This window comes from Oryx dammah, unplaced genomic scaffold (assembly GCF_014754425.2).
Source record: "Oryx dammah isolate SB20612 unplaced genomic scaffold, SCBI_Odam_1.1 HiC_scaffold_29, whole genome shotgun sequence".
NCBI lineage: Eukaryota > Metazoa > Chordata > Mammalia > Artiodactyla > Bovidae > Oryx > Oryx dammah.
Genome location: NW_024070213.1, coordinates 6,292,014 through 6,304,593, shown reverse-complemented (window position 1 = coordinate 6,304,593; position 12,580 = coordinate 6,292,014). Strand labels below are relative to the sequence as shown.

At 44.7% G+C, this 12,580-nt stretch overlaps 1 protein-coding gene across 1 annotated transcript in view; it reads right to left on the bottom strand.

The window, feature by feature from the left end:
• ARFGAP3 (ADP ribosylation factor GTPase activating protein 3) overlaps window positions 1-12,580 on the bottom strand; it is a 50,498-nt gene that overhangs the window by 28,406 nt on the left and 9,512 nt on the right. The window contains exons 3-7 of the mRNA XM_040233158.1: window positions 7,666-7,738; window positions 4,969-5,100; window positions 3,322-3,405; window positions 1,942-2,026; window positions 222-284 (exon numbers count right to left, since the gene is read on the bottom strand). Coding sequence (XP_040089092.1) covers window positions 222-284; window positions 1,942-2,026; window positions 3,322-3,405; window positions 4,969-5,100; window positions 7,666-7,738 — 437 coding nt within the window. The remainder of the gene's footprint in view (window positions 1-221; window positions 285-1,941; window positions 2,027-3,321; window positions 3,406-4,968; window positions 5,101-7,665; window positions 7,739-12,580) is intronic.

Below are 12,580 nucleotides of genomic sequence, written 5' to 3'. Positions count from 1 at the left end.
TGCCTATGCTGGGACATAAAGCAGCAAATCAAAAAGCATCAAGAGCAACCTTCACCAGGTACAGAGGCTAATGCGTTTCACAGTCACCAAGCTGGCCAAAACAGAACAGCATTTTTTGTTTAAATAAATCTCATTACATTGTAAGTTCTAGGCAGAATGTATAGACAGGATTCATTTTTTTCTTAATTAACCTCTAAATCAGACTACAGGGTAACACATACCTCCTACAGCAGCCTTTGTTGGTACACTAAGACCTTCCACACTCGGTCCTTGCTCTGGTACACCTGAAAGTTAAAAATATTGATATCAGTGCAGAAAACAGATTCATCAAATGTGCTTTTGAATATTTACACATCCAACCTGTTCAGTACTACAAACCTTATCCAGGTAGAGCAATGACTGTCTTTTCTTTTTAGCTCCATATTTTATCACTTTAAGAATTTTAATTTAAAAGTCCATTAAAATAGAAGTGTATTTTGTATCCAGTTGCTTTGTTAGTGGTCTCCCTCATCATTATAATCTGGAATCCTACTTTATGGTCTGGTGTTTTAAAGTAAACTGTTCTGAGATACCTAGTACATATGTGTACTATACCCCAACAGATGTTAACATTTGGCAAGTCTAATGTGAATCACATCAATGATAGAAAACCTGAATATTCAGTTGCCAAGAAATCTGCTGAGTTTTCTAGTTGATCTAAAAAACTGATCCTGGTTGGGAATTCCATTAAGGCTTCTGAGGACCCTCACCTGATCTTGAGGTTGCTGACTCTTTGGTCCTTCCTGTTACACTAAGTTCCTTAAAGCAGTTCCAGGCTTGACTCTCACAGGCCCGCATGACTAAGGGGCCCACCCGCCAGCAGTTCACTGATTAGGTGGAAAATGCTACCTTGTTGTTGTTAATTTACACTGATTTTCTGGCTAACAAAAAATGCTCAATTTTAAAACAGAAAATGTCGATGTTTTCATCCACGGGTCGTTTTTTTAAACTTAAGCAAGTGATGTAAGTAGATTTACAATAAATATATCCTAAAATAAAATCACCAGATGTGAATTATTAGACATCAACTATTGCCAGAACGTGTGCGCGTGTGCTCAGTTGTGTCAGTCGTGCCCAGCTCTTTGCAACTCCATAGACTAGTCCACCAGGCTCCTCTGTCTACCGGATTCTCCAGTCAAGAATACTGAAATGGGCTGCCATTTTCTCCTCCAGGGATCTTCTTGATCCTGGGATCGAACCCCTGTCTCCCACGTCTCCTGCATTGCAGGTGGATTCTTTACTGCTGAGCCACCGGGGAAGCCCATAGTTTTCTAAATTGGAATCTTGTGTTTTGATTATAAGATAGCTCAGTTAGTAAAGAATCTGCCTGCAGTGCAGGAGACTCCAGTTCAATTCCTGGTCGGGAAGATCCGCTGGAGAAGGGTTAGGCTACCCACTCCAGCATTCTTGGGCTTCCCTTGAGGCTCAGCTGGTAAAGAATCCGCCTGCAATGCAGGAGACCTGGGTTCGATCCCAGGGCTGGGAAGATCCCCTGGAGACAGGAAAGGCTCCCCACTCCAGTGCTCTGGTCTGGAGGATTCCATGGACTGTATAGTCCATGGGGTTGTAAAGAGTGGGACGTGACTGAGCAACTCTCACTCTCACTTTTCTGATTATAAAAGTAACATTTACTCATGATAAAAGTTCAGTCACTTCAAAATTGTATCAAGTTGAAAGTAAAAATCCTCAGCAATTTCATTTTCCAGTGTTAACTGCATGTGTGATTTGGCTACTTTTCACAAAAGTGAGGTCATACATACTCCATGTTCAGTAATCCTCTCTCCCCGTTTTATAATGGACCATGGACATCTTTCTTGGTAGATGCAGGGGTCTCATTTTCTAAGAGTTCCGCAGAGGTCCAGGGCACACGGGCCAGCACTACAACACGAGTCTCAGTCTTACCTTCACTGCTTGCTGGAGGTGTGTCCACGTTCCTCGGAGTTAAAGAAGGTTCTGGCTGTGCTGACGCCCACCCTGTGCTGCTCACCTGAAGCCAGGGGAGAAAAGTCGTTACCAGCAAAGCAAGGAAAGTCATAAAAAACAAACTTCAAAAAAAGTGAGTCACTAACTCCGGTCCACATGCCAGGGGAGCGGGTTAAGCCCCACGTCCTGAAGGGTGGAAAGTATATGCATGATTTGGAATTTTCTGTAAGGAAGACTGTCCCTTCCCGCCATTCCTTTATGCAATCATCCATTTACATCAGTAACAGACTCGTGGATATTGGCCAATTCTTTGTATTACAGCCCAGTACTATCATTATTCCTTTTGTTGTTCAAACGGATCCAGCTCTGACCACCTTCAGCCATGTCGTTGTCCAACCCCCGGCCCTGGCCTCCTAGCGCCTCCTTACTTCCAGCACCTCTGGGTACCTCTGGTTGCCTGTGCAAGTCCAGTCCTAGGATCAGCCACCTCTCCAAAGGTAGCCCTGGTTCCTTTTATTGGAGAATAGCATTTAGAAATGAGGGTGTGGGTGCTGGGTGTGCCTGTCGCCCTGGGGCGTCTCTGTCTCTAGGCCTCATAGTGGACAGAGCTAGGCTGTATACCCTGTGTGTGTACACCAACCCACACGTACACACAGACCTACAGTTAGTTCTCCATCACATGTCCATTCTCGCAATAGCCTTGAGAGATGTTCTATGTACACAGCTAACAGGGGCAATGAGATTCAAATCCCTTTTCAAATCTGGGTTTAAACAAATGTCTTCATTCTTTCTTTCGGTTACACTGTGCAGCTTGTGGGATCTTAGTTCCTTGAACAGGGATCAAACTTGCACTCCCCCTGTGGGAAGTGCAGAGTTATAACCACTGGACAGCCAGGGAAGTTCTTCAAACTGTCTTTGTTCTTTGTCAATTGCAAAGCTCTGAAGTGCACTGGGCAGGCCCCTGGTAAGACCTCCTCTGCCTCCCAGGAAGCTGGGTACAGGGCGTGGGACTGAATTCTAGACAGCAGGATGTGAGCAGAAGCAACGCTACCTCTAGACTGTAAAAGGCCGGGGCACCGCTCCCCTGGATGTGGACGTCTGTCCTCCTCCCACTGGCCGGGAAAGGTCATGGACTGGAGTGGCCACTCTGGACCCTGAGATGGGAGCCACACAATGAGATGAGCAGCCCTGGATGACCCTGCACTACAGCTGGCAAAGTTACTTCTCCCGTAAGTGACTGTCTCAGGGCTGTTGGTTACAGCAGCTTAGACTGTCCTAACTGAAACACTTTAAATACACGCCCTTTAAGATTTATGTCAGAGGAGCACACTTTAAAACTATGTAAAGCATAACACATACCTCAGGAGAAGCATGAGAGGCAAAAAAATCTTCCTCCTTCGGTGGCGGGGACGAAGGCGGGACCACACAGCTATCAAGCCAGAGCTGGAACAGAACACACGCACTGCTCAGCGCTTCACCTGCTTTCGAGGGTTTATTTAATACAGTTCCCTGCCTTTCCAGAGGCCTCTCGCTAAAGATCTGTACTTTCCACTATTATAAAGTCAGGGCTTCCGAGCACATTTTAGCAACGCACTGATCTAGTAACTTGTGCTGCCAAGCCCTATGGAAGGCAAAAGGCAGTTCCCCGAGCCACTTCTGAAAGGGGAAGACCAAGGACTTCACGTCCACGTGCACGTTCCGTGCTTTGTGGATTCCACGTTTGTGAATTCGCCTACTCTGCAACTAACTTGTGACCCTAGGTCTGCCGCCCTGCCTGAACACGGCAGAAATGCAGAGAATGTGTCATCCACGGTGCGATGTTTCAGCTCCTGGTGCTTTTTACGGTCTGTCGACTGACACGTTTTTGTGCTTTGCATTAGCATATGTCATTTACGACGGCCCCGATCTCAGTGCTAAGTGCCACCTCGTGTAACTAAGCACAGAGACGCAGTTAGATGAGCTTCACTCAGCTCAAGCCACAGTGCCCTTGGCCACGGGCTCAGAGTCAATGTGTCAACAATATCCACTGAAGAAGGTATCTTCATTTTTTTAAGAAAAAAATTTTTTTAATGTGGACCATTTTGAAAGTACTTAATCTGATACACTATTGCTTCTGTTTCATGTTTTGGTCAAGGTATGTGGGATCTTAACTCCCCAGCCAGGGATTGAACCCACGCCCTCCCCTGCAATGGAAGGTGAAGTCTCAACTAATGGAAGTGAAGTGAAAGTCGCTCAGTCGTATCCAACTCTTTGCGACCCCATGGCCTATGCAGTCCATGGAATTCTCCAGGCCAGAATACTGGAGGGGGTGGCCTTTCCCTTCTCTAGAGGATCTTCCCAACCCAGGGATCGAACCCAGGTCTCCCGCATGGTGGGCAGATTCTTTACCAGCTGAGCCACAAGGGAAGCTCGACAAGGTGGTAATAATTAAGAGTGATGCCCACATTTCTGACTTAGGCAACCTGGCAGATGATGATGATGCCAATTATTAGAGCTAGGAAATACTGGAAAGGGGGCATGATGGAAGGGAAGATAATGAACACGTGTATTTAGTCATAATATAAAAATGTTAGGTCACATGATACAGCCAGCTTTTTATAAATATTTGTTATAGCTTGAACATTTAATTCTTATAATGTTAAAAAAAACTTTCAACTTTTCACTTTATGGATTATTTTCTTCCTAAGTCTATTGGCACATTTTTATTATTAGAAATAGATATAAAGAACAATGGAAAGCCAGGGATTTCCCTAAAAGAGGTGTCTTTAAACAAAGAGCATGTAAAACGAGGTCAGTGTTGATCAGCTGACAAATAAAAGTGATGCTGCAGGACTGTGGAGTAGTGTTCACGGCAACGTTTTTGAGCGGGACGGTGACTAATGACAACCCGCTCCATGCTGTTTCCTTGTAAGAGAATCTGGCCAGGAAGTTTTACGCTTGGGGATATAAAGGACTTTTTCTGTTGAAAGGAACGTTCGTAGGATGGAGCCCCGCCCCCATGCTTACGTCAGTGCCGTGCTTCCGGGTGGCCTGGGAGGCCAGCCCCTTGAGCCTCTCCCTGTAGAGCTGGGCGGCGCGGCTGTTGTACTTGGCGTTGGTGTCATTGGTGTCGCACCCGTGCTGATGGAAAAAGGAAGACTGCGGAGAAAAGGACTCGGGTTAACGGCAGAGCTGCGCTAAATCCAACAGGGTGACCAAAACCATTATTGCACGCCATGAAGGGCCTTTTTGAAAATACTAGTGAAAACCAAAATAATTTAAACTGTGAAAGATTTTTATAAAATATTTCCTTGTAGAAGGAGTAATACCTTCCACAGACGTAACATTAATATTCTGGTAAAAGTAGACACGAGACGTGCCTCACAGAATGAAATAACTGGGCCCTCGATGCTCCACTGGGGCACCTCCATCGCGCGGAACGTTACCTGAGCGCACACCTTCAACTCAGGACCGCGTCTAACTTGTGCAATCGACCTTCAGCGTAGAGTCCTACTAAATTGGAACTTTCTTTTCTTTTCTTTGCATCTATATGACATGATTTATTTATGTGTTTAGGCTCTGCCGTGTGGCTTGCAGGATCTCAGTTCCCGAACCAGGGACCGGACCTGGGCCGTAGCAGGAAGCACTCGGAATCTTAACCATGGGGGCTGCCTAAGTTGGAATGTCTGATAAACCAGTTAAGTAAGAGCCAAGCTAACCCTCTCCTTGTTGAGCACTATTTCCTCATCGGTGGAGACCACAACACAGACAAGGTGCTGAAGCAGGTACTTAGACAGTTAGAGCACTCTGCTTGCAGCACCTCTGAAGGATCTCTGTACAGACATGAAGTACAGCATTCGCAGCTTAATTAAAAGCCTGTGTGAGTGATCCTTTTGTGAATTCAACGGGACAAATAACGGCACTGGGTGCCCACAGGTACCAGGTCCTGTCCAAGTTCTTGGTGGATACCATCACATCAAACCCTCATGGCCACACTCTCAGACACATGCTGTTTACAGACGAGCCAGAAGCAGAGAGATCCAACAAGCTGCCCAGCGTCACACAGGCTAGCAAGGCGCAGAGCTGGCATTCAAACCCAAGCTTCTGCTCGAGCTTAGTGACCACCAACTGACCTGCCCCCTCCACTCCCCTGCATCAGCTGGCTGAGACAGGAGACTGCTCTCTGGAGCTGGGTGGGGACCCTACAACCTTACGAAGGTTTGGAAACAGGACAGAGACTATCGAACCCACAGTATTAACATGAAGAACAAGTTTGTGGACATAATGAACACGGGCATGGTTTTCTAATCACATGCTTGAAATACTGAAGGCTTACATTCTCAACAGGGGAATGTTTCTTGGAAAGTGAAAAACAAAAACGACTTAGTTATTACCATACTTTGTAGCCTTCCAAAGATCACCCCTACCTGTCAAAAATCATAGTCCTTGGTATTTAATTTCTCTCACTAGGGAAAACTAAATCCAATTTAAATTTAAAACAAGCTAACTGATGAATTTAAATCTCATTTTTCTGCTTAGGGAACAGTAATGAAGAAAAAGGCCGAGACACTGATCCAAAGGAAACTGGTATTTTGAAAATTATTCTTTTAGATTGACTATTTTAATTTTGAATGTTTAATTGAAGCTCGATATAAATTGTACTTGAAATGGACACCAATTTGATTTCTAATAGTTTGAGTGTTTATTTTTATTTATTTACTTGGCTACACCAGGTCTTAGTTGCCGAACATGGGAGCTTCACTGGGGCGTGTGGGATCTAGTTCCCAGACCCGTGATCAAACCTGGGACCCCAGCAAGGAGGGGCAAGGAGTCTTAGCCGCTGGACCACCAGGGAAGTCCCTTTCTAAAAAAAAAAATGCATATACATTTATTTTTATTTACTGATTTCTAATACTTTGAACATTTAATGGTATGTCTCAGGGAATTCTACTTACTCAAGCTATATCATTTTGGCATACTGCTATAAACATATAATGGTATTTTATATAAAGGGAGATTTTGCTGGCTAGATTTGTAAGGCTGCCAGTTTACTGTTTTAGAAATCAGATATATTGAATTTGTAAATGAAATTTAAAATGGTTGAGGATCCTTAGCTAGGTTTGTAAATGGGGTTAAGGAAATTTGCTCTTTTATTATAAGTTAATCGAACACTTCAAGAGCTACTTTTACAGAGAAATTACTAAGTTTATAAATTGACACATGATATTTACATACTATATTTGAAGATTTGGAAAATGGCTTTTTTATAATTTGTAGATTTAATAAATAAAATTGAGATAAAAGAACCTCGAAGCATTCCATCCGAGTCCAAAAGACACCCGCAGATATTAAAAAACTGTATTATCACAAAGAAGCCTCCCAGTTCCTCTGCATCATCACTCCTGTTTTCTTTTTCTTCCAAGCACTACCACCTGTTGCCTTCTTGGTTATTTACTTCTTTACTTGCTCTCTGTCTCTGCCGGTAAGGGAGGAGTCCCAGTCATCTTGTCCATCACTGTATCCTAGCCGAGGGCTTCTTGCTTATCAGGCTTCTAATAGATCTCTGGATAAACAAGCCATCTGGGTCATCCAGCTCATAAGCCCATCATGTCTTCCCACCATCCAGCAGAGCCTCCTGCACTCTTACATGCAAATGCTGAACTTCTTTACGAGTGCGACACACATGTGTACAAGAAGAAAACGAGAAATCTAAGGTGAACTTACTGCATTCGCATTTCCTCCAACTTGCATGCATCGCAATTGAAACCAAGACCAGTTGGAATCCAACTCTGTAGATCTAAATGGAAAAAAATATTTTGAAATGTTATTACTGTTCGTCCCCAGGATCAAGCCATTCGACTCCTGAGAATAAGATTTCCTCAACCTGCACGATCCTGAAGAAGCCTAAGTTTCCGTTAACAGTGACACATGCTTCTGGGATGCTGGGGCTCCCGGGTGAATGACAGTCGGTACAAGCTGCTCCCGGACCCTCTCACCCTTCCTAGAAGCCAAGGCTCTGAAAAGTGATGTACTGTTTGGAGTTTTTCCAGGTCAGCTATTGATTTGTCCAGTTTGACCCTTAACAGCAGCCTGGAGGATGCTCACAGTCTTATCAAGTAGAAGGGACCCACTCAACATCACCACCATCAGGGAAGGGAGAAAACCCAGGATTTAATGTTGCTGAAGTGAAAACTGTGTGCTTCCTATCGCCACCATGCCTTGTACCTGACTTGTTTATAATCTAAGAGCAAGGCAAAAGCAGTAACTATAGCCCCTAACTATAAAAATTTACCAAGCGATCTCTGTAGACAATATTAGAAATCTTTCTATTGAATCCATAGACAAAACAAGGCTGTTTAGAGCATAAACAAGGAGCAAAATGCTCTATGAGCATTTACATGCTCTATGAGCATTTTTAGAGCATAAACATAGAGCAAAAAACAAGGCTGTCCCTACATTCAATACTAGCTTTTCCCACACTAACTGGTAAGGAACGTGGGCATTTTGAAATGGGTATAGGTTGAACCTCCATCCTTTACTAATGGGCAAGGTAAAAAGAAAAGAAGCTCCATATTCATCAAAAAATATCCTCTTATGCTGCCTTTCCTGTTTCTCTTATTTCTCTGCCTATTGGTATTGTTTAACTTTTGTAAATATTAAGACGTTATTTTGAGGCCAATAGCTACCTTAAGATTAATACTAATACATATTATTATTAAATATACATAGGACAAACTGACTTCATGGTAATATATGAAAAGTAAAATACCAAGCAAGGTGATTAAATTATGTATATTGTTCTGAAATTCTTTCTCTGAAAGACCTTGCTTAGTCACTACATTTTCAAATTCCCCCAGGTTGAGTTAGGTGCCATCCCCACCTCTTGGGACGCAAGGTGGCAGTCAACAGCACTATCTCTGGAGGGAGCTTTAAAGTGCAAATCTCTACTCTGTAACTACAAGCTGCATGGCCTTGGGGAAATCACTTAACCTCTCTGCATCTTACTTTCCTCATCTGTAAAGTAGGGATAATTATAGTAGTATCTATTTCACTCTTACAGAAATTAAATAAGCTAATATTGGAAAGGTGCTGGCTCATGGTCAATACCATATGGCTAAAATTCTCATCATCACCATCATTAGAGTCAGAGCATCACTGTCACCACCATCACCACCATCACCACCACCATCACCACCATCACCACCACCATCACCACCACCATCACCACCAGCACCACCATCACCACCAGCACCACCACCAGCACCACCAGCACCACCATCATCACCACCATCACCACCACCACCACCATCACCACCACCACCAGCATCACCAACACCACCACCACCACCATCACCACCACCACCAGCATCACCAACACCATCACCACCACCATCACCATCACCAGCACCACCAGCATCACTGTGGTGACTCTGTCATACTGTTATAAGCAGCAAGCTCCAGAAGACAGGAACACCCCATATTTTTCTCTCAACTCCTAGCACAGGCACATACTAGGTACCTCACTTTAAATATTTTTAAAAGTCCTAAAATTGAGGCTATAAGTACTCAGATTTGCTAACCTACCTCACAACTTTTAATCGTAAACTATCTTAAAAAAAAACACCAAGTATTTCATTTTTTTTATACAAAGGTATTTGTATTTTATTTATCTATTTTTGGCCACACCTCATAGCATGTAGGATCTTAGTTCTTGGACCAGGAATCAAACCTGCACCCCTTGCACTCGAAACTCAGAGTTTTAACCACTGAACCACCAGGGAAGTCCCCAAGCCAAATATTTCTATATCTATATTTCTTAGAAATAAAAGGAAGAACTGATTGTGTTTAAACTGACCTGACAGGGATTTTCTCTGCCAACATTGGAATTTCAAAATAAAACGTTGATGGTACTGGACTCTGAATATAGTCAACCTTAAGAGGCCACTCGAACTGCTTGTCAGTTCCCATTCCTATAGGAGGAGGTGACTCCCTGTAGGTTGTATCTCACCTTTGATTTAGATTAAGAGAAGTGGAAAAGGCAAGGGTCTATGACAGTGCTAATAAAAAGTAAAGCAAGGAAAGCAAGAGAAGTTGGAGAATTAGTGTCACTTTAACAAAATAGCTTCTGTTAACAAATTAGGTCAATGGAAAAACAGGTTTCCCACAACTTCTGTAATCCTTATATGTCAACACATAACTGCCTTAAAAACTGCATGAATTAGCTTCACTGATGGCTGCTGTAACCAGTATTTTTTTTTTGTAAGTAGAGCATTTAAATGGATTTCAGAAACTTATGAAATCAGAATGAATCTCACAAATAAACATGACAAAGTTATCATGTAATCGACAATTTTAAGTGGAGTAAATTACACCTTAACTGGTAATCTAGACTCTCACAGACAAGCCCAGCAACGGCTTTCAGGCAGCCGTTTGTTTATAACTGGCTTGATGGGCTAATTCAAGGTCACAGGAGATGTTGCCTTTCTAAGCTAACATAAAAAGGTTCTCCTCTTGCGTTCACTAAGCTGGCACCCAGATAATTCAGATCTGATCATTGTCAACAAGCTGGCGGCTTGCCACGTGCCAGGATCCATGCGAGTTCATTTGCTCACTCCTGCCAAAGCCCTAGGAAGAGTATAAGCCTTCTCATCTCCACTTTCAAGGGAAGAAGACGGAGACACAGAGAGGTAAGGAGCACACCCGGAGCTAGTAAGGGATGGCAGCAAGATTCAGACCCCCGGTAGCCAAGCTCCAGCGTCCTCACTCTCAGGGCCCACCCAGCACTTCCTCTTGAACCTCAGGGCGCCCACTGTGCCCAGGCCCACGTCAGTCTTCCCCCCCCGAGTGCACCCCTCATGGGCCTCAGGAGTATAACGTTCCAGCTCCCAGCCTGGCAGTCAGTCAAGACCCTGCCAAGGTCACGGAGACCTTCCCCTCTGAATCTAACGTCTCCTCATTTTCCTATGCATTAAAAAATAGCTACCAGACATTTCACTTTTTTCCATCTCTACACCTTTTCTTTTGCTTATTTATTTGGCTGCTACGGGTCTTAGTTGCAGTGGCGGCAGTGGTGATTTAGTCGCTAACTCAGGTCTGACTCTTGCGACCCCATGAACTGCAGCCGGTCAGGCTCTCCTGTCCATGGGACTTCCCAGGCAAGAATACAGTGGTGGGTTGCCATTTCCCTTCTCCAGAGGATCTTCCTGACCCTGGGATCGAGCCCATGTCTCCTGCATTGCAGGCTGATTCTTTACCACCGAGCCTCCGGGGAAGCCTCTTAGCTGCGACCTGTGGGATCCAGTTCCCCGACCAGGGGTTGAACCTGGGCCCCCTGCACTCGGAGCACAGAGTCTTAGCCGCTGGACCACCTGAGAGTTCCCTCTAGACTTTTTCTTACTGCTCGAGTGCTGCCCTCCTTGTCTCTCCGTTATCAAAGTCGCACCAGGCCTCTGAAGTTCGCTGTGGCTACCTTCTGTTTAAACTTTGCCTAATTTTCCACGCGGAAGGAGACGCTGTTTCTGTCAGTGCTCTGTATAGACCACCTTACTATTTATGTTGTATTTATGGCCCCAGCCCAACCACGGTGACGTAAGGCTGAGGCCCCCTGCACCTCCCGTGGCTTGTGAAACACTTAATGGTGAACTAGAGAAGAAACAGAGCCAGAGGGGAGCTCTGGGAGGCCTGGTGTCACAGGCCTTGGGGGCAGAGCTCTGGGCCTGGGGTGGGGGGGTGGGGCCACACCAGGTCCACGCTGCTGGCGGCTCCCAGCAGTTGGCCATTTCCGCAGATGCCTAACCTCCCTTTCCCTTTTTGCTTGGCAAAAGCCAGAGTTCACGATTTTTTTCCTTTGCAAACTTATTGACTTGAAATTCTACTTTAAAAAAACCCAAAACATAGCTCTTATAAATAAACATTCCACCCACACCAAACTGTTAATATGTTCATGCCCAGGAAATGAGACTTTGTGTGTGTGTGTGTGTGTGTGTGTGCGCACACACGCACGTGATGTGTGGCCGGTTCGCATCGGGAGAGAAAAAGAGGGAAGGGAGTTCTAGAGGAGGAACTTTCACTTCCTACTCTAGGACTGTTTGGATTATTTTTTCCCAATGAACTAATGTTTGTAATTTTTTTTTTTAAATCAACGAAAAATGTTTAAAGAGCAGCCCTCCACCTCTGAAAAAAAAATCCTTAAATACCCTTATCATCCTTGACTTTCTCCTGCCCCAATCCTCGACTGCTGCCCTCAGTTATACATACAGAGATTTTTTTCCCCTTAATGGCTGTTTTTGAATCATGTACAAGCATCGTGATTCACCCGGTTATATTTATCTAACTTTTCCAAGGGTGGTGATTAAATCTGCAACAGCCCAAAGAGACCCTGCTGTCCAGTCTTGTCAGGCTCTCAGTCAGCCCTTCCCTCAGCGGGGGACACGTCAGAAAGCCACCTCGTTTCCTGGGATGGTTTAAACTGGCAGTGTGCTGTGTGGTGGGGAAAAGGGAGGGCCCGCTCTGGTGGGTGGGGCCGAACAGAGAGGAGGAGAGCCAACTGCACACAGAGTTTGGGCATCTGGAGCTCTGGGCAGAGTGGGTCACCATGTGTTACCTGGTGACAATCGACCTGGGGGGGGAAAGTACACGC